The following is a 21,803-nucleotide window of genomic DNA, read 5'->3' as shown; positions in this document are numbered from 1 at the left end:
TCTCCCTTCCTTGAGAGTTAAGATGGCGGACCGGCGGCGACGGAGACGGCGCGCCTCTCAGGATAGTGAGGAGGAGGACGAGTCCGCCTCGGGCTCCGAGAGCGGGAGATCCCTCTCGGCCGGCCGGAAGCCTCGCGGAAGAGATCCCGAGCCGGTTGAATCGCCAGCGGAGCGCGTCGGCGCCAAAATCGGCGATGAGTCGGAGTGTGTGAGTGTGTGGCTATAAATCTGCTTTTATTACCGGGGCCGATCTGAGTGTGTGTGCGCTTGGTAGTGTTTCACACAGGCTAAACACCGATTTGGTGTCACTTAAATACGGGTTAAGATGTGATATACGGTTAGACGTTTCATGTGAGGTGCGTTTTTTGTCTCTAACGTTAGCCCTTGAGATAAATGTTGGAACAGGCGCCTAATTATTTTACAGGGATTTGAAATGTCTTGCCTTTCATCATCTAACCCAGCGGCTCTCCATCAGGGTCCTGGAGGTTCCCCTGTCCTGCACATTTGGATTTTCTCCTCTGTTTTACACCTAACTCATCAGCTCAGTAACGTTAGGCTTCCTAAAGAGCCAGTCTAAACTGAATTGGGTGTGTCAGATTAATGAGACCCCCGAGATGTCTGGATCAATGGTGGACCTCCAGAAACCGGGCTGAGAAACACTGATGCTTTATTGTTATTAGTTCTTGAGTGTAATGATGAGTCTGCATTTGATAAGCAAACCAGATGACATTTGAGGTTCCTAAGTGTTTGATATCTGATCTGTCATACTGACAATGCTGTTCTGCATTGAAAGAGAAAGATCTGCTGACCGTGAAGAGGAAGTTCAGTGTTTTAATCTGGATGCGCCATAGTTATGCATTCACAAGTTTGCTTTTCTTGATTTGTTGTTTCTGATCATTAATTCTTAAACAAGGCTTTTTGTTTATTAAGTGTGCTTGTTTGGCTGGATATTCGATTCTGATCTCTTTCTATTTAGGAAAGTGAAGATGGCGTTGGTGAAGGTGAGCGTATATTTTTATCGCTTTTGTCTTTCTTTGTGACTTCAGTTTTGACATCAAGCTCACTAGTATCTACTTTCAAAAGAGACCCAAATTATGCCTGTCGTCCATCAGGTTTCAAGAACAACTATTTTAGTGCAGATATGTGATTTTAATGTGTTCGATTGTTAACCGGTTAAATAGTTATGAACTGCCACTTTTGATGAAAAAAAAAAAAAAAAAGTTAGTCAAGACAAACTTTGAAGTTGGCTTGAGAAAGCCAAACCTGAAGGTTTGTCACTCTTGATGAGCAGTTCTATAGTCGTATGTTATTTGCTCTCAGAAATGGGAACAGACTTGCTAAAATGGCTGATTTCTTTTCTACAGCAGTCTTATCAGACTATGACAGTGCTGATCTGGAGGAGAATGGATCGCACACGGAGGTGAGTCTCTATGGCAATGCCGTTTATGGGGCTTGTTGGGAAATCAATCAGTTTTGTAAAAGACAATGCTGTGATGAATCCGTACAGATCCAGACTGGGCTGTCAGACTGCCTTGCTGCTGTGTAGAGGGGACAAAATGTCTCCACTGCAGCTGATCTGTGTTTTGCTCAGTCATTGTGAGAGTGCTACCTTTTCTTAATGGAGAATGTAGATTTAAGAGATACATTCGATCTGGACCTGCCTAAGGAATGATTTAGAACTGAATTAGATGAGACTCAGCTGGGGAGATTTCTGTATGAAGGTTTTTGCTGAAATTGTGTCAAGAATATTTTTGCTCCTCTCTCGTGGCATTATGAGTACTGCCAATGCCGAGCCCCATGCTGTTAGTGCATCTGTAGTCCTCATCTAATTTTAGTAGACATTTCGCACCGTCCACAATTTTTGCTGCTCTTCTTCCTTATGCAAGTAGCCTTTTGACGATTGCAGGATGATCGGGTAATTCAGGCATTGCTGGGGTGTATTGCTTGTGAGGTCGTGGCACCTGCGGGGTGGAATTGAACGGGGTTGTTGTAGTTCTCAGCTCATCAGGTTCAGTCTGGCTTGTCTTGGCTGTTGATGTTCCACTAAAGGAAATTTCCTAACGGGAATGCTTCCTAACATTTTAAGTTGGACATGTTTTTGTTTTGTAATGCCATGTATATTTTGTCTTGTTGTGCCGATATGTAAATAGTGAAAATAACCAAATGAGACCAAGAATGTTTTGTTTGTAATAGGCATGGGCCGGTATGAGGTTTTGACGGTATGATAACCTTAAGCAAAAATTTCACGGTATCACAGTATTGTCGTTACAGCTCTTAGGCATGGGCCGGTATGAGATTTTGACGGTATGATAACCTTAAGCAAAAATTTCACGGTATCACAGTATTGTCGTTACAGCTCTAAAATGTGACTCTTTTAAATGACTGGGTAAAAAAAAAATTTTTTTTCCGCTGAACACAATATGTTTTGTTTTTGAGCAACATACAGAATATTAGGAAGAGTAGAATTTGTTTATTTTTTCTTTGATTTGTTTCCTAAAAAGAAGAAAAATAAAGACTGACATCTTTATTTAACCTAAATCTGTAATTACAGTTATTTAATTTTAGTTAAATTCATATACATATCATTTATATCATTTCATATAATTTAGTTATATAATTTCATATAATTTGATTTACTGCGCTGAAACACTGCTTTAATATGAACTAGAGACGAGATTAAAAGAAAAAACACGTAAACTTTTCTGTAGACAGTCAGTTCCCCTCAGAAACACATTCATATAAACCTCCAAATCAATATTTAGGATTTTCTTCCAATAGTTCGTGCATCATGAACAGTGAGTGATCTGCCTGCTGCAGTATTTTTCTCTGTGCGTCCGTCTTCAGCGTCTCTGGCCTGTGTTAACGGGCGTTTACAGACTTCATATTTTCACATAAATGACATTTTGGAAAATGATTGCATTGCAGTTTGTGCAAGTCCAGAACAGAGACGAGCTGCAATAAGACCAAAAACGGCCGGTTGGCGATTGCGTAAGTTCCAGGGGCAGCTCCTTAATTTTGGCCGTCCTACACACACATGACTGACCGCTCGCTTGCACTAACAGGAGGAGGAGGGTCGTATTACCTGAGGGATTCCTACACTTTCAGTCTTTGAGGAGACATGAAAAACAGCGCATACCGCAGGAACGGTATAACGGAAAATATTAGCGGTTTTTAAACCGTGAAATTTTAAAATCGCGGTATACCTTGAAACCGGTAATCGGCCCATGCCTAGTTGTAAAAGATTTGATTTGCTAAATTGATTTAAATTCTTGAAAAAAAATATAATATATACTGTCCACCACTATTCTTAATGTACTGAAATCAGTTGACACCCGTCTTTCTCATATTGCCATTTTACTTTTATATACTATCATTTATTAATGTTTTGAATTGGCTTTCAGTTTTTATTTTCAATTTTGTTTTAGTAGTTTGTGCTTTTTGTCACTTACGTTTAAATTTTTCTATGATGACAGGAAAAAGCTTGCTTTTGTTTATTTTATTATCGAATGTGATGATATTTGGTTATTTTTTGGTGTGTTTGTTAGTGCAATTATACAAATAAGTACTGAGTAATATTAATTACCATGTCTGTTTAGTGTTAGTTGATTGTAGTTATGCGTAATTTACTGTTGTTGCTATAGTAAGTACATGTAACATGTAACAAAGACACTGTAAAATAGTGCTACAATTTTAGAGCTTCAGCCAAGCTGCGTTCCTTTGTGTTTCTAAAATTTGTGTCATGTGCTTTATCGGAATGACGTTTGATGTGATCAGTTATAGTTTGTGTGTTTTCTGACCTGAGAATTTGTTGTTGTTTGATGCTTCTTGTTTCAGGGAGGAGAGGAAGAGGAGGAGGCAGAGCATTTCAGTGATGAAGAGGCCTCACGTCCTGCCGCAGAACCGAAGCCCGCTGCAGATGCCCCGACAGAAGAGCTTGGTGAAGAGGAGGAGAGAGATGGAGGGGACAAGGAAGTTAAAGATGATGAGAAGGGGAATCTAGCTGGGGAGCGCCAGAGTGGGGACGGACAGGTATGGAAGAACAGAACATGGCATTTTTTCCTACTCTAAATTTCTGGCAGGGCCCAGGTTCAGCTTGTGTGGCGGGAATGATATTTAAACATAATTAACATTAAAATAATCCTTTGACGGATTTAAAGCAATTGGCCACAATGCTTTCTGGACTAAGACAATGCTAAATCACACTGCCAGTTGTGTTTTAATTGTAAATCTTTTTTTAGGCCAAAACTGAAGTTGAGACCTCTACATGTTTACAGGAAAGCACCGAGGACCCTGAGAATAAATCGGGCAGCAAAGGCCAGAAGCTGGACGATGATGAGGACAGGAAGAATCCAGCCTACATCCCCCGAAAAGGCCTTTTCTTTGAGCACGACGTGAGAGGCCAGGCTACAGAGGAGGAGAGGTAAGAGACATGAGGGTTTTTCATTCAGGGAAAACTCCCATTCCAACTATAAAATCATATTTTAATTTTAAGTAGTTGAAGATAAGTTTCAGGTGTTGAATCTGACACAAAACCATGTGGTTCATCGTTTCATTTTGCTGTCTCTCTTCCTCCCCCTTTTTCTATTTGTCCATCTGTCATCAGGCCTAAAGGCAGGCACAGGAAGTTGTGGAAGGACGAGGGCCGTTGGAATCACGACAAGTTCCGTGAAGAGGAGCAGGCGCCAAAATCACGCGAAGAGCTAATTGCTTTTTATGGTTATGACATCCGCAACGGCACTGGGTCGAGTGATGGACGATCGTACCGCTCCCGAAAACCCAGGTGAGGCCCATGTTTGTTTCTTTGCAGTCTGGTATCGAGTGCAGTTGGTAAAATATAACTGTTTAGTTGTTGTACTTAAATGCATACACAAAACTATGTACTAGTTAGGGCTGAACGATTTTGGAAAATCTAATTGCGATGTTTTTTGTTTTTTTTACCAATATTGCGATTGGGATTTAATATGCAATTATTTTTTAAAGCTCTTTATAAGCTATAAATCATTGTATAGTATGACCAACACACTATTAGATAAATTAAACATAAATGTTTTTTCTGTAGGCCAGGCCTATATGTTACGATGAAATTAGTTGATGCATGAATTGATATGAATGACATTTTTATTTAACAACTACAATCACAGTACATTGACTGATTTGTTGAACTTCCAACTCCCAAGGTTTTTTCTCCATTCTGTCACCGATGGGCGCGGACGTCTCCATATGCTTTCTCTCGCTGTACTTTGATGTCAAAGGCTACACCGATCGATCTTCAAGTGGAACACACCTCTTTACTCTGGCGTGTCACGTGACCGAGTGTAATCGCAGTCTCTGCGATTGAAAAATCGTGTTTTTTCATATCGCGATATTATCGCAAATGCAATTAATCGTTCAGCCCTAGTACTAGTGATGGATTGACAAATTATCTAGGTTGATAATCAGCTATATTAAGCCATTTTAAAAGTGTTTTGAACTGTTTCCTCTTTCTTGCTTTTCAATAAATAATAAACCATTTCAGTTTCTGTAGTCTGTTAAATTTGATTAAACAGAAAACAATATATAAAGTATATACAAAGTGTATTATGTAACCTAAATTGTAGATGTTTATTATTATTATTATTATTATTATATTTTATATGCATAATTTGTATACACCCTACTATTCCAAAGTTTGGGGTCAGTAAGAAATATTCTTAAAGATTTAATTATTCAATAAGCATTTATTTTCATTTAATATGCATTAAACTGATGTAACGGTAAAGACATTTATACATTTAAAGAGTTCTATTTCAAATGAATACTATTCTTGTGAACTCATTTAATCTGTAATGGTTTCCACAAAATTAGGCAGCACAGCTGTTTTCAACACTGATAATAAGAAATGTTTAAGTACAAATTGAGTAAGCATATACAAATTATTTCTGAAGGATCATGTGACACTGAAGACTCGTGTAATGACAGTATTAAATTACATTGTACTATTTTCACAATGTTATGCTTTCTACTGATTTTGTTTTTGATCAAATCAAGCATATTAGTGAGGATAAAAGACTTTATAAACAATAAAAAACCATTTACTGACCCCAAATGTTTGACCAGCAATGTATCTAAATTTTTATTGATCATACGTCTTTCTAGGTAGTTTTTATTGGCCAAATGCATGATGGGTTGCCCACTAATATCGCCGTTTCTTTGCAGACATGCTGGTTCACCCAGTCGGGAGCCTAGGCGCCATCGTGAAGGTGAAAAGTCAGTGCGTACAACATGGCAGGCGCCTCCACCTGGCCATCGCAACACCTCTCAGTCTGTTACCCTGCAGTCAGGCCCACCTCCTGGTCCCCCTGCAGCACCCAAACCCTCCAGCCGACCCTCGACCCAGCCCCCACATCGCAGCTTCCAAAGTAGTCGAGCCCTGTCGGCCCCCCACAGGACAGAAGGGCAGAGACACTCGAAGCCCAGTCTAGATGGCCCACCACCTCGAGGAGTGCGGCCACATCCTGTAGAGGGTGAGAGGGGCTTGCGGCTCAGGGGCCGTGGTTCACATGCTGTTCACGCTGACCGTAGCCCAGCCACGGTGGTGGAGGACATCCGCAGTGAGGAAGAAGAGGAGGAGGGTGAGATTCCAACAGCGACAACTACATATACCGCTCACCACTACAGGACAGACAGAGAGAGGATTCCGTCACCACGCAAACAAGAGTCTGGCCCAGCGATGAAAGGGGGCAGTGCAGCCAGTCAGGTACGAGAATCGTCTCCTCCTCAAGAAAGGCCGGTGGAAAAGAAATCATACTCTCTTGCACGGAGGGCTACGCGAACGCGACCGTCTGATCTCGCTAAGCAAGCGTCGTTAGATGACTCTTCACCCACGGTCCAGCAAACCCCGGCGGCAGCAAAGAGTGAGTCGTGGCAAGAGCAGAGTGATGCTGGAATGCAAGGTGGACTGACAGGGCTCGACCAGGACCTGGCCCGACTCAGTCTGGCTGGACAGAACTGGGCCCAAAGCCCTCCCTCCTACTTGCAGGCTGAGATGAGAGGTAATGCGTAATCTTTGTGTAATTTGTTTTACAAACTTTTTTTTTTTTTTGAAAGGTTGGTTTATATTTCCTGCATTTTTGTCCCCAACAGGCATCCGTAACTCGATGCACATGGCAGGAGGGCCTCCACAGTATGGAAACATGGAGGATATTGTGAGTCAACCAGGCAATCATTAATTGCTTGTATAGATTAGAAAAATCCCAAAGACTGAATGATAAAAGTGAAAAGTCACCCTAACTATTTTCCAAATGCAAGTTTAGATCTTATTGTGAATGATTTATTCATGTACTGTATTTTCTGAAATTTTTTTATCATCTGAAATGTGCTGTGATTTTATATTCCAAAGCGACTTATATAATACAATTAACGTTAAATAATGTGCTTTTTTTTACAGAGATGAGTTGTGAGTTTATTTGTATAGCACATTTCCCACACGCAGGTAGTTTCAGTTTCACTTAAATTCATTAAGGCCACTATAATTTTTTTCCCCCTAAATACTGTTTAATTTAAAGGATTTAAATTGTGGAGTGAGGGGAACTAAATTGAATGTTTGTAGTGTTTATAATGTTTGTAAATTATTTACAAACGTTATTTATTTCTGAATATAGTAAAATGTGACTTACACTGCGTTTTTTTTCCCCCCTCAATTTATTTGCAACTTATTTTCCGGAAATACAGTATGTAACAACAAATTGATCTCCTAATCATTTAACTGGCTTAAACCTGACCCTGCAAGCTCACATTCATGTGCCTCTGATTTAGAGTGCAGTGCCCACATCTCAAAAGCTAAACAACTGAAGCATCGCCGCCCTGAATTTTTTGCGTTTTTGAAAATGCGTTAAACTTGGATGTACATCACAATGTGGATGAAAAGTTCTGTTGCTACCACAGTTTCATCATGACTTTAACACTAATCTTAAAAGTATTTTCAGTTTAGGAAATGTGTATGAATTTGCTGACCAAAGTTGTAAGCTACAACCTTGTGTTTCAGCTGTTATTTTTTTGTTATCAGGGTGTTGGTGGTGGCCGGGCTAAGCGGTATTCATCACAGCGCCAGAGGCCAGTTCCCGAGCCTGCACCCATGCACATAGGAGTCATGGAGGGCCATTTTTATGAACCCAGTGAGTGCAGTACTGCTTCTGCTTCTTTTAAGTTAAATGGGTCATGGCAATTTGTCCTAAAATCACCTACTGAATAGTTAAACTTTTAGTTAGTCCTTCATTTGAAAACTCAAGAGCTGTTAATTTAGGTAATGTCATTTTTATTTTTGTGGCCGAACATCCAAGATAATAACTTGCATTTCCAAATGCAGTGTCTTTCCAGGGACCAATCTACACACACGGCGACAGTCCAGCGGCCCTGCCCCCTCAAGGCATGCTTGTTCAGCCTGAGATGCACCTGCCACACCCCACCCATCCCGGACACCCAGGTGAGAGTTGTGAACGTTTGCGGACTTCTGGTTGAAGTGGTGGAGTTAATGGCCACATAATCGTAGCTCCCGATAGTCTGTGTTATTTCCCCCCCCTAAAATTCAAATAATAAACTGTTTAAAAATGATATGGGGGTGCAAAAACGAAAAGTCTGAAAACTTTTAGTAATCAAACATAAGGGACTCAAAGTATAATCAAGTTCTTCGCTTGAAAGGGATGGCGATGCGGGGGAAGCTAAGCTAACAGGTGAAGGCGAACAGAATGTGGTTCACGTTAACTCACTTTAAAGGGGTCATATGATGCTGCTAAAAACATTATTTTGTGTATTTGGTGTAATGAAATGTGTTTATGCGGTTTAAGGTTAAAAAAACATTATTTTCCACATACTGTACATTATTGTTTCTCCTCTATGCCCCGCCTTTCTGAAACATGTCGATTTTTACAAAGCTCATCGGTCTGAAAAAGCGAGGTGTGCTCTGATTGGCCAGCTATCCAGTGCGTTGTGATTGGCCGAATACCTCAAGCGTGTGAGGTTAACCTGTTAAATATTTTGTTGCGTTTTGTTTCAGGTTTACACCCGCACCAGTCAGGAGGGCCCTTGCCCAATCCGGCTCTTTACGCCGCCCCACCCGTTTCTATGTCACCTGGGCAACCGCCTCCACAGCAGCTGCTACCCCCACCCTTCTACCCCCCGCCAGGTGTCATGACCTTTGGGAACACCAACTACCCGTACCCTGCCGGAGCTACGCTACCTCCAATGTACCCCAATCCCCAGGTGAGCCCTTTTGACTCTAAATAAGTGTTATCTGTATCCTGTGACACACTTCAGTAGTACAGTAGTGAGTATCACAGGGTTTTTGAGCGTCTGTACATGCTTGACTTCCTTCTGTGCATCTCTCTCTCCAGGCACAGGCACAGGTCTACGGTGGTGTGACGTACTACGACACGGTACAGCAGCAAGCCCAGCCCAAACGCTCCCCGCCCCGACGTTCCTCTCATCCCGTTACAGTCAGACCTCCCCCTCCTGAGGTAAGAGCACATTCAACATTACATCATTCATTACATTCAGCCAGTAGAGATCAGTCAGGTTTTTTGAAAAGTGGGGATTCACCGAATATCAGTACCATATTGGTTACCTGCTGATATTAGAGTTTAATATTGGATATTTAATTATGCATGTTCATTTAAGGGATTGTTGGATGATTGCAAAGGAAATCTCAACATAAAAACAGTTAAGTTAATCTTAAACGGATAGTTCACCCAAAAATAAACCCTGCGGCTCGTGACAATACATTGACAATACATGGCCTCACGCGCCTGCTGTTGAGAACGCGCTCAGGAGGAGGCGCCGCCGCTCAGGATAGTTCGAACAGTTCGAACATTGCGTGAATCAGAGGTAAAAAACGATATAAATACTGTTCAGTTTCTTGCACAGACCGATCGTTTTGTGTCTTTACACATCAATGTATCGTCACGAGCCGCAGGGTTTAATTTGGTTTTGTTTGTGTTTTTTTTTTTTTTACTCTCAAAGCCGATTCCCATTCACCTCCATTATAAGACTGACAGACTGCAACGGTTTGTGTTAAAAATCTTTGTTTGTGTTCTACTGAAGAAACAAAGTCACCTACATCTTGGATGCCCTAGGGGTAAGCAGATAAACAAAATTTTCATTTTTGGGTGAACTATCCCTTTAAATACTAACAGTTTAACACTGTTAAAGTAATCTTTAGCAAATCTCAAAATAAATATCTATTTTCATACTGTGCATTATAATGTTGTGATGTCTAAATTCACTTGTTGCACTTAAAAAATTAATATATATATTTTGGGCAAAATAGTACAGAATTTTATTAATGACCATTTTATCAGTTATCGACCATAACAAAATACTTAAGAGCATTTTGTATCAGCCAATATTTTAATAAATACAGTTTACATATATATTGCTTTTCAAGAGAATATATATATATTTTTTAAATGACCAATTCACATGTTAAGAGATCAGGCATTTAAAGGTGTAGTAGGAGATCTTGGAAAATGCTACATCAGCGGTTCCCAATTCCAGTCCATGTTCCCAAGTGAAGTAAACTTCAACGGATTTCCCCTGCTCAAGGAGTAGGGAGCAATGAACTAACATTAAAAATTCAAATCCAGATTTAGATTTTCAAAGATTTATAATAAAATGTTACAATTTGTTTTCCCAAAATGCAATAAATCCATTGAATCAATATAAAAGTTGTTTTTCATATTGAAACTGTTGAAAATACACAACATAGTAAGTTGATCCACATATGACAGCCTCTGAACTTGGTCAATACTAATCTTATATACAGGCACTGGACTAAAAATACATTCAATCAGTCATCGCTCCCAAAATGAATTCAACGGGTCATCTTGTTAATGCTCGAAGTGAAGTAAACTTCAACGGATTTCCCCTGCTCAAGGAGTAGGGAGCAATGAACTCTGTGTAGGGATCATATCGATCGGAACACAGTTCATGCACGTAACTCACTTCTAACGAGCTAGTTATCTGAATCGGGTGTGTTAACCAAGCGAAACATGCAAAATATGCAGAGCGGGGTTGGGGGGCGAGGACTGGAATTGGGAACCGCTGGGCTACATCATGTGTCATTCACCAGTGACAAAACTTTAAAAGTACTACAATACCAGGAAGGAAGATCAGGTTGTTGATGTTTGTCTGCCATTCTCGCTCTGTCTAAAAGAACCGCTAGATTTAAATCAGCACAGCCAGCGAAGGATCGAACGCAACTGTTTCGAACGAGCGCACTTTTTTTTAACAACCAAAAAGTGGCTGTTTCGTTGTCTGTTGAGGAAGTACAAACGCTCCTCTCGTTGATAGCAGAGGAGCGAATCCAGCGAGAGCTTGACGGGACGACGCGGAATGAAAAAGTTTTTCAGAAGTCGCGGCAGTATAGGCGGCGCAACTAACGACATGTGAATAATCCCGCCCAATGCCGCTCCATCTGAAAGCACGTGATGGAGATTTACTATTCACAGAACCGGCTTTACTGAGATATGCGCATGACAATCACATGCGATTTATCGTGCAGCCCTAAGTTTGTTTATTGATCACAGAGTACAAGTAGATGAGGAAAACTAGGATGCGGGGTGTATTCAAAGCGCCGCCATTACTGTCTAGAGTGCGTGGAATGGTGCGCTGTGATTGGTTGAGCGGATATATCGCATTCTGCAGAGAAGGGAGACTGGCGTTTGTTGCGGTTTGGAAAGAAAGGGAGAAAACATGACAGAATAACTCTAAAATGGACTTTAAAATAAAAAATTGACTTTTCAATACCGACCAGATACAATACTGATTTTGGCGGAAACTCAAATTTTTTTTTTAAAATGGGTTTTATCGTGTTTTGGAACCAAACTCTTCATATATAAATACAGATAAATACGTTTAGACCACTTAACTTAATGATTGCTATCGGGATGTGAAGAGACTTTCAACCAGCATAACAAAAAATGTTTCTGAAGACAATCACCTATTGCACCATTAATAGGAGAAAGGAAAAGCAAGGGCCAAATGCTCAGACAGTTACATAGGCTGTGTTTACACTGGCACGAAAAAAATAAAATTTTTTGCTCACATCTGACACAAATCAGAATCCATTTTTTTTTTTTTTTCGCATCCGATCTGAGCCACTTCCAAATGTGGTTTTGAATCAGATACATATCTGATAGCTGGACATTCAACCTATATCTAAACACACATCCGATTCCTCTCAGTACTCCAAGCCACCACAATGCGAGGTCGACACATTTGCCCATAAAGATAGCGTTTTTCATGCACTCGCTTATTATTGAGGTGGGAACTTTATATATAGTTAAGAAATTGCGCAACATTCAGGAGCTGGTTTTCAACCCCTGTCCCGTGAATTTTATAAATACAACAGCTTCGCTACTAAAAGCTACATTATATTTCTCCGCAATGAGGTGATAACTTGGCTGTTTTTGTAATTAAACCAACAAGCTTCACTAGTAGGCTACCGGCTCGTGCATTCTCTCTCTCTCATTAATTAATTCATAAATAAATATAATCTTACAGCGCTACTTTATTTCACTTCAGAATTCTACCTCTAACAAGCTGTAGATAAAATAACAAATGAAAATTACTATTATTTTCTGGTCTTTATCCGTTCAGTCAGATTTTGTGCTGCAAAACATCCATGACAGCTGTTGTCCATGCTGGCAAATAATTATGGTCACTCAACCACTTGAATTATATACATAATTTTAATAGCCCAGCCATTCAAAAACCATGGATCTACCATGTGCATAGTAAAGCGATCACTGACAGTAATTTGGGGTGGGAATTAATGTAAACACCGATATCACATACCAGTCATGTCCAAAGTGAATGTAAACACAAGACAAAAAATCGAATATGGTCAAAAGATTGGATCAGTCCATTAAGACTTGCAGTGTAAACGCAGCCATATAGAAGAAATTACTAATCCAGGGATCTCCTGGAAGAGCAACCGTCCTGCAGATTTCAGCTCCAACCCCAATTAAACACCTGAACCAGCTAATCAAGGTGATCAGGGCTACTTGATAATTACAGACAGGTGTGTTGGAACTGAAGTATGCAGGATAGTAGCTCTCCAGAAGCAGGGTAGGAGATCCCTGGACTAATCCATTTGTTTTTACCTTTTTAAAAGTATGAAAGAAAGGATTGGCAATATACATGATGTTTATAGAGATTATTAACAGCTGATTTGTGGTTTGACCTTTTCCCATCTGTCAGGACCAGAGCAGAAATCCCGCTGAGGAGATTCGCTCCTAGCTGACAGAGGGCGAGGAGGCCGCGTGTCAGGACCAGCACCGCTTTTGTGTAAATTGAATTCACCATTTAGGTTTAAACTTTAGTTTTTGTTTTCTTTTAATACTGTTTGTGTATTCGTTATGCCTTTTTTAGGTTCACTGTCTTCATGCAAGGTTCTGTTTGCAGGTTGTTCCTATCTGTTTTTTTTTTTTATTCATAACCAGCGAAGTGTTTTACCATTATCTGCTGTTCAGCTAGGAATTAAATGTGCAGTCTTAAACAGCGAGATGTTTTTATTTTTCACTAAGCAGCTCCTGTATCTCTGATGTCTCTACTAACAGACGAGAATTGAAATAGTTTGAGGCTTCTGGACTTTTGAATTGAGTTTGTTTTAAATCTCCTTTTACTCTGTTGGGCAAATAAATGTTTTTATTGAAAAGGAGAAAAGCACTAAGACGAACTTGAGTATGTGAAAAGATGGACCTGCATTTTTTTTAATTTTTTTTATTCTGGACTAACGGTCTCCTGTTTCAAAGGTTAGATGCTTAGAATGGAGCAATGAAGCCAGCAGACGGCTGTCATACATGGTAATCACCTTCAAATGCACAAATCGAAGACCTTTTTGGGTCATATTAAGGCCCTTTTTGCATGCTTTTTTCCCCATTTAAGAGCGCTGTACCTTTCTGACTGCTTAACCTGCCGTGATGGTGCTAGTCCCATTTCAGACTGGGGCTGAACCCCTCAAACCCCGCTGTCCCTTGTATCTTTTGACATTGTGCTGTGTTGAATTCAATACTGTAATTCTATCAAAGCGAACCGTTAACCTTGCTAGATACTGACCTACTTGACAGTGTAACTTGCTTGAGTAGCTTTCTATTGTAAGTGTACATATTAAAGTATATTGAAGCCAGTGGTTTAACGAATAATACTAAGAACTAGTCATTTATGAAATGCTGTCAATATGAACAAAGTCAGCAGGGAAATCTAGCCTATGCCTCTCTTTCATTGTGAATTTAATTTCTATAATTAACTTGCAATTATTCAATGTTTTTCTTTTTATAAATAGTTATGGTTGCAATTGTTTTCTTTCAGGCACACTGTACAGGCATGCATGGTTTTATAGATCTATTTAATTGTGAAAGCAATTCTAGATGGCAACTTCGGCTGTGAGCTGTTATTCTTCGCCCCACTGTGGGAGTGCTATGGATGCATCTTTTTCAATTGTTCCCTTTATGATCGTTTCCGTCGGAAAAAAAATCTAACCGTATAACTGAGATGTTGTCGTTCCCAGCGTTGTTTAGACATGGCTCATAAAGACTATTAGAAGATGTTGTATTACTTTCTATGCCTTAAAGAGTTAATTGGTTTGACATATCTGTTTTTGTTTGATTAGACCTGACAACACTGTGAGGGCTTGTATGATTCATAGTTGTTTGAATAATATTAAAAGCGTTTCATTTTATTTTGAGGAGTAATGTCAGGAGATGAAATTAAACAAGAACTGAATATAACATTTGACTTGTCCTTTTTTTAATATTGTGTGTGTGTGTGTATATATATATATATATATATATATATATACACTGATTGACGTGTATTTAAATATGAATGCTTATTTCCTCTATTTTTACATTTAGATTACCTTCATGGTAATTTAATAATATTGTTAGGATGTCATCTTTAGCTAATTTTATTTTTTTATGCTGTGTATTACAGTGTTATGATGCGTACATTTAATTGTAGCTTTTCAAATGATTTATTAAAGTCATTCATTTCTAAATAGTAAAATTCATTTTTTTTTTCCTTTAACTTTTTAGACAATGATTTTAGACTTTTAATATCAGCCATATTGTCCGTAACAATTATCAATATATAATAATACAAACTTATTTTGTTTTAAGTTTTGTCCCTGTTGCTTCATGGGCTTTGTCTTTTGTTCAGCTCTCCCGTCTGATAAATGTCTCCATTTTGCTTTTTTGACACATTTTTCAAATATGTCTTCATTTTGCAAAGAGATGAAATATGAGCAATATTAGTAGTGGTAAAAAGCATTCTAGTCTGTAAACAGAATGGTCGACCCCAAAATTACACTGCAACCAGTATGAGAGCCATAGTCAGACGTGCTGCAGCCATAATTTTGGTATTCTTGGAGTTTATTTGACATTTAGCTTTGGCTTTATTGTCGTTAACGCGTTTGCAACTCTTATTTAGAGAAATAAAAAAATACAACTTCTGTTCCAGAGGCCATGCATAACGTGCATGCAAATTCAGGCGGCTTAAATTGCTTCTGTTCACCAGTAAACATGCATAGCCGGTCTTTAAAATGCACGAGAAAGACTTCATTATAGATTATTTCAGCAGTAAAATGTGAAACCAAACCAACAGACTTCCGTGACAGGAAAATGAGGTCAGGTTTAACTGTCACTGTCAGTGCTTCAAAATGTCCACTTGGGGGAACTAATGTCTTTATTCTTCACTGCTGCACTGTCACTCTTCTCTTACTGGGACTCCACACTAAAACGTTGATCTCAGCAGTATTCATACCAAACAATAAATATAGCACTAGCTGAATTTTTATATATTTACCCTCTTCAGCTATAATTCAGCTTGATTGATTGATTAACTAATTATATAAATGTTCTCAAATGAGTTGTAAGGTAGTCAAAAATTTGGACCTCTCAATCAGCGTTTAATTGTACATTAAAATTTTAAAATCATTCTGATTGAGTTAATTCAAAATATTAATAAATACTGTACTTTTAATCTAAAGCAGGGGTCTTTAACCCTTTGGTGGACAGAGAGACTGGTTCATATACTGAGTGTTGAATTTGTCGCCTGGCCTATAATAGCATATTACCATATTAATGTACAGTTTATGATGCTTTTGTGAAATCATTAAAATAATCACTATTTAGAGCCATATTATTGCTAATGTTTTGCATTACATTTACATTTTACTTAATACATTTTAATGAAACGTTTAGCTTCTTAACTTAGTTAATATATATATACTTACATTTTTACAAGACATTTTGTTTACTACAAAATTCACATAATTCTGTTTGTGTTATTTCATAGGTTTGATGATTTACTATTATTCTAAGCTGTGGAAAGCAGTAACAAAAGAATGAGAAAGAACTAACAAGTGTGTTTAAACCTTTGACTTGTACTGTACATGTACATGAAGTTAGCAACTTGAAAAGCTTTGTCTTCACTAGAAGACTATAAATAGTCTCAGCTCAGAGTAACCCGTGGCCTTTACCAGAGTGTGAAACTCACTTCTGAGTGCTTCTGTATTCACACTCGGCTTCTTTAGGCTATCAGCTGCCTCACCAAACCAATCTCACTTGCAAAGTGACTCAGTTTGGTGCACCAATTATACTATAAATGATCAAATTAACAAGTGAGGATCCTACTGCTGGAAACAATGGCTGCTGCATTCATCTTCTTGACTACAGCCTACCAAAAAAACACCCTCTTCTGCTTCTTGACTCATCATAATCTGATTATTATGCACAACAGTTGAAAGGAACGGTGAAACTGCTCATAGTCTCACTGACCTACTTATAGAAGTATTAAGTCTAGTGCATTCACTCTTTTGTGAAGCACGTTGCGTAGAGCATACCTACACCATTGTTTACAGGTTCATGTTACAAAACGTGAATTGGTGAGTAACAGTCCTGTGTCACTGCTGAAAGGGTGAAACAGGAAGTTGAGGGTTTTGTATTATTAGATTTCTTATTTCAATCTTAGCTTCCCAGGGCGCATGTATGAATAAAACTTGCTAAGGCAAAATCCTGGGTTATTTTGTTTCACATTTCACACTATTCATACTTTATAGGGTTTACAATTAGTCTTGGGTATTTATAATCTGAAATTTCACACTGCACATTCCTAAACCCTGGTTAATGTTCTTATTTGCATATTTGCAGTGTCATTGATTGGATGAACGCAGCATGCGTCCTGCTTACGTAAAGGCTCTAGCATTGCGCATACTCATATTATTTTGCTGACTGTACTGTCAAGTTTTTTACCTGAATGGACTTTTCTTACTATAAAGGTAAGAATGTATGGAAGGTGGACGAGGCCAAAAGTCTTTAAATGGAACGTGTGAAATCTGACCATGTCAGTGCAGACTATTCGTCTGCATTAATACAACAACATGCACAGCAGCCAATGAAGTTACTGTATTTGAGATTATATTTGCGCATGTGATGTGATAGTACATTGGTATATACGTATACACCACATCAGATGTCATGTTTATTCATGAAGGTTTTCATAATGGTACACTTGTATGCATGTATGCAAACATCAGACATGATGTCAGTCTTATGATTTGTCATGTCATTTAGTTCAACGTTCTTTCTCAGGTAGAAAAGTCTTAATTCTCATCTTAACACAGTAAAACCGTGCGTCTTTACACGTACTAAAGAAACGTGGTGAAAACTGATGCCTTAACAGGGTCAGTATGTGCGTGTCTACACATACAAAAGAAACACATCCAAATTTGCCACGTTAATGCAGACAAACTGTGTGTTGACATGGTCAAATTTCACGCATTCCATTTAAAGACTTTTGGCCCCATCTGCCTTCCATAAGAAAGTAACGGTCTCTTCCTCAATTCAATTGACACCCTTTTCCGTCACCATTTGACCATTTTCCCCTCAAACACGAAAACTACTGTTTATACAACTTGCGGCGTTTCCGTGACTGTCCGACACACGTGAATATGAGGCATACAATTGAGTGTCTGTTGCTAAGCGTCTAGCCATAACATTCTAGCACTGCATCGTTTCACACTGCACAAGTTTGTCCTGCTTCTGAGCGGGGTTTCATATCCCTGGCCCTGGGCAAAAAAGCGGTGCTAACCCTGCTTCTAAATAACAAGTGTGAAACGTCCCTCTACCCTGGGCTAAAAGCGGCTTTAGAATGACGATAGGGTTAAGCGTCGTGTGAAAAGCCATATAGAGACCAAAATATTAAAGAGACTTTGCAGTTTTTTTTACTTTGAGCAGTAACCACCGGAACACCCTAAATATCACCTTAGCAACCACTTAGCAACACCTTGCAATCATTTAGCACAGGAAAGCACAATCCACATTTTCGAACAATCTAAAAATCAAGATTTATACTATTAAAGTAGTTTTTTTAGCCCTCTCCTCTTGTTTATCTAGCCATTCCCACTCTTTCACTGACAGCAACCCACATGCATAAAGCAAGCCCTCTTCCCTCTTCTCCAGCTGACCTCATCTCTCTTCATCTGTTATGTATGGAAACTCTCTTATTCTGTCTCTCTGGAGCAGCAGTGACTTGCACAGACTAGCCAAATGTGGGCCTCAGGTTCTGAAGGGTCCCTTTTTATTTTTTTAAAATTTGTTTTGGCTGGACAATAAGCCTTGATATATTTCCAGTCAGACTGATGCAGTGTTTATAAACAGCACATGAAGGATGCTGATCACGTGGCTGAATGTGTTTGTACGCTGCATCTGAGTTCACTGAAATGTGACCGGATTTATGGCTTCAGGCCGCAGATGACCTGCACAAACCTGACACACGTCACCGATTCTTTTAGAGTCACAAGCCCAAACTCATTCCAAGATGTCATGCAGTAAACACTATGTAGGATGGGCCTCGTTTGCTTAAAGATTCTTATTCTTTTTCTGATCAACATCCAGTTTCTTTTTGTTTTTGTTCTGATTTGCGCAGTTTTGTAAGATTTGTGCAAATTTCTGTTTATAAACGAATAGAAGAAACAAAATGTATCATGATTTCAGCAAAAGTGACCCTAAACCGAACCCAAACTTTGGATCCAAAAAGACTTAAGAACCCAGAAAAAGCCCTAAAAGTTCAATTTACTGCCCTAAATTTGACACCCATTTAAAACTCATGAAGTCTGCACAATTAGCAAACCTGCTTTAAAAGCATTTGTCACCAATGCATTTTTAAGTTGGCAGTCTCTGCATATTTAACAGTATCTCTTCTCTCATCCTTTGTTATGTATTAGAGATGCACATCGGCGAGGTGGGGCCTCCCCCTCTGGCGTCTTTGTGGAGTGACAGTAACCAAACAAAGCCCCCTGTCTCTCAGGGTGATGTCATTTTGGGTCCCCATCCCCCAGCATGGGTCAGGAGTGTGTGTTTATGTGGGTGTCATTAAACTTTCGCATGATTCATGGGAGCTGTTTGGAAGCATCCATGCATTGAGACAAAATTTGTGTCTGTATAATGAATAAAGTGTGTGTGTGTGTGTCACGCTCAAGTAAAGATGCTCACTCATACAAACTCATCAAAAGTGACTCAGATGTCTGAGACCCATATACGCTGTCATTTCTTTTGATGGATTTTCTCTCTTTTCTTTTCCTCACTTTCTATGTTCATGATGTATTTTTCTCACATTCTCTTCACAGCTGAGTGCAGCACTGAGGTGTGATATCACAGCCAAGGAAATTGCTTGCATCACCATGCATAAACACCATGCATCCCTAGGTGAATGCAAGAGAGAGTGTGTCTAATGTGCCGTTATTCTCTGCAATTGTTGTGTAAGAAAAAAAGAGTCTCACTTATTCTTTCTAGTCTTTTCTGTCTCTTTGTATATTAAAATGATATACAAAGATAAAACCCATTATTATTAGTGCTGGGAACTTGATAAGCATTTAAAAAAATACTAGACCCAAATGATTTCAAAAGTGTGTGTGTGTGTGTCACGCTCAAGTAAAGATGCTCACTCATACAAACTCATCAAAAGTGACTCAGATGTCTGAGACCCATATACGCTGTCATTTCTTTTGATGGATTTTCTCTCTTTTCTTTTCCTCACTTTCTATGTTCATGATGTATTTTTCTCACATTCTCTTCACAGCTGAGTGCAGCACTGAGGTGTGATATCACAGCCAAGGAAATTGCTTTAACCTGCATGCATCCCTAGGTGAATGCAAGAGAGAGTGTGTCTAATGTGCCGTTGTTCTCTGCAATTGTTGTGTAAGAAAAAAAGAGTCTCACTTAATTCTTTCTAGTCTTTTCTGTCTCTTTGTATATTAAAATGATATACAAAGATAAAACCCATTATTATTAGTGCTGGGAACTTGATAAGCATTTAAAAAAATACTAGACCCAAATGATTTCATGAAGTTCGGTTCCAGTAACGGTTCATGTACATGCAATTGTCCACCAATGTGGAAGAAACATTAAAATACTCAAAAGTGTTTCCTGCATTACTGATTAGCAAATATCATACAGTGCGATTAGTAAAGTCTGATACGCAAGTGAGTCATTTTTATGAGCCCTTTCTATTAGTGAATCAAACACATGCAGCGTGATAAACACACACATCCAGTTTTCTTGCAAATGACTCTTGCGCCAGTTCTTTCTAGTGAATCGAAAACATACAGCACGACCAGTGGAGTCCGATAATTGAGCAAATTACTCTTTTGAGAGGGTTCTTTTTGGTACATCAAGCACATACAACATGACCAGTAAATTCTGATATTCACATAAATGTTTCTTCTGCCTGTTCTTTTTAGTGTATCAAAGATATACAGTGTGACCAGTGAAGTCCAATTTCCAAACAATTTACTCTTAAGATCCCCGCATTTGACAACAGAATTGCCTTTCTATTTTCCAGATATTTCTTGCTCAAATTCAATGGAATCGTTAAGATTTCTATCTAGCTCTTAATGAAAGTCACCTATCTGGTGTCAGGTCTTACACATTAAAGGGGTCATAGGATGCTACATGCACTTTTACAAGTTGTTTGAACTGAAATGTGTGTTGGCAGTGTGTGTACACAACCACCCTATAATGATAAAAATCCACCCAGTGTTTTTTTTTAAGTCAGCAGAGCTCATTAACATTTAAAGGAAAATGCTACAAAAATGGCTTGATCTGAAAAGAGCTGTTTTTGACAGGGTAAAAAAGGTGTATTTTGCACTACCATTGAGAAATTTTAACCAAACTATGTTACAGACTTTTCATTAAGACCCTAAAGAATCAATTCAACTTGTGGAAAATGGGCATCCTATGACCCCTTTAAGACATGCAGCATAATCTAGTGACACTTTCCAAATGACGCCGAGCTAAATGATGCTTTAAGCCTGAGGATCACAGTGAAAGTAATTTCATAAAAGTATGTTTTTGAAAATGTTCTTCAGGGGTCACATTACCATCTTAATCTGCCAGACCAACTAGAGCATTGACGTAAGACAAACTGCTTTCCTCCTTATGTTTTTGGATGTATATGGGTATCAGGGCGGCTGAGAAGGGGGGTTTCTGTATCATAGTGCTTGAAAGTGGGTCTGTTTAATGAGTTAAAGATAATCTCCTTATGGCATAAATAGTCCACACACACGACTGATCCTGTACTCTAGAGGGGTAAAGCATTCATCTGAGCTTCTGTTTGTGCATGTGTGTGTATAAAAGAGTGAGTGTGTGTCCACATGAGAGGGTTCTGTCTGGATTTGAATTGGTTCCCAGTCTAGTTTAATGTGTGTGAATGTTGGACCTGATTGATCTATTGTTTATTGTGAAAATAAAAGGCTGAGTGTCTCGGTATTC

At 39.0% G+C, this 21,803-nt stretch overlaps 1 protein-coding gene across 5 annotated transcripts; it reads left to right on the top strand.

The window, feature by feature from the left end:
• On the top strand, nucleotides 1–13,707 carry LOC107717208 (protein CASC3). 5 transcript variants are annotated; one of them, XM_016523888.1, is made up of 14 exons: nucleotides 1–208; nucleotides 977–1,001; nucleotides 1,365–1,420; nucleotides 3,835–4,029; nucleotides 4,239–4,420; nucleotides 4,604–4,780; nucleotides 6,193–7,031; nucleotides 7,123–7,184; nucleotides 8,045–8,153; nucleotides 8,345–8,461; nucleotides 9,032–9,237; nucleotides 9,369–9,491; nucleotides 13,234–13,320; nucleotides 13,405–13,707. In XM_016523888.1, exons 1-13 carry the CDS (start codon nucleotides 23–25, stop codon nucleotides 13,270–13,272), a joined length of 2,316 nt encoding a protein of 771 aa, XP_016379374.1. In that variant the 5' UTR covers nucleotides 1–22; the 3' UTR covers nucleotides 13,273–13,320; nucleotides 13,405–13,707. The 5 variants fall into 5 exon arrangements, with proteins under 5 accessions (XP_016379374.1, XP_016379377.1, XP_016379376.1 ...); XM_016523891.1 differs by having other exon boundaries at nucleotides 4,275–4,420; nucleotides 6,196–7,031; nucleotides 13,234–13,707; XM_016523890.1 differs by having other exon boundaries at nucleotides 4,275–4,420; nucleotides 13,234–13,707.
• The last annotated feature ends 8,096 nt before the right edge of the window (nucleotides 13,708–21,803 follow it).

This window comes from Sinocyclocheilus rhinocerous, unplaced genomic scaffold (assembly GCF_001515625.1).
Source record: "Sinocyclocheilus rhinocerous isolate Xijiao unplaced genomic scaffold, SAMN03320098_v1.1 scaffold3377, whole genome shotgun sequence".
Taxonomy (NCBI): Eukaryota; Metazoa; Chordata; class Actinopteri; order Cypriniformes; family Cyprinidae; genus Sinocyclocheilus; species Sinocyclocheilus rhinocerous.
Note: the sequence above shows the minus strand (reverse complement) of the source record. Positions and strands in the feature narration are given on the sequence as shown.

Coding starts and splice junctions, on each gene's coding strand:
- LOC107717208 (XM_016523888.1), top strand. CDS start 23: ATGGCGGACCGGCGGCGACGGAGACGGCGCGCCTCTCAGGATAGTGAG. Junction 1,002..1,364: donor TGAAGATGGCGTTGGTGAAG/GTGAGCGTATAT, acceptor TCTTTTCTACAG/CAGTCTTATCAGACTATGAC. Junction 4,781..6,192: donor TACCGCTCCCGAAAACCCAG/GTGAGGCCCATG, acceptor GCCGTTTCTTTG/CAGACATGCTGGTTCACCCA.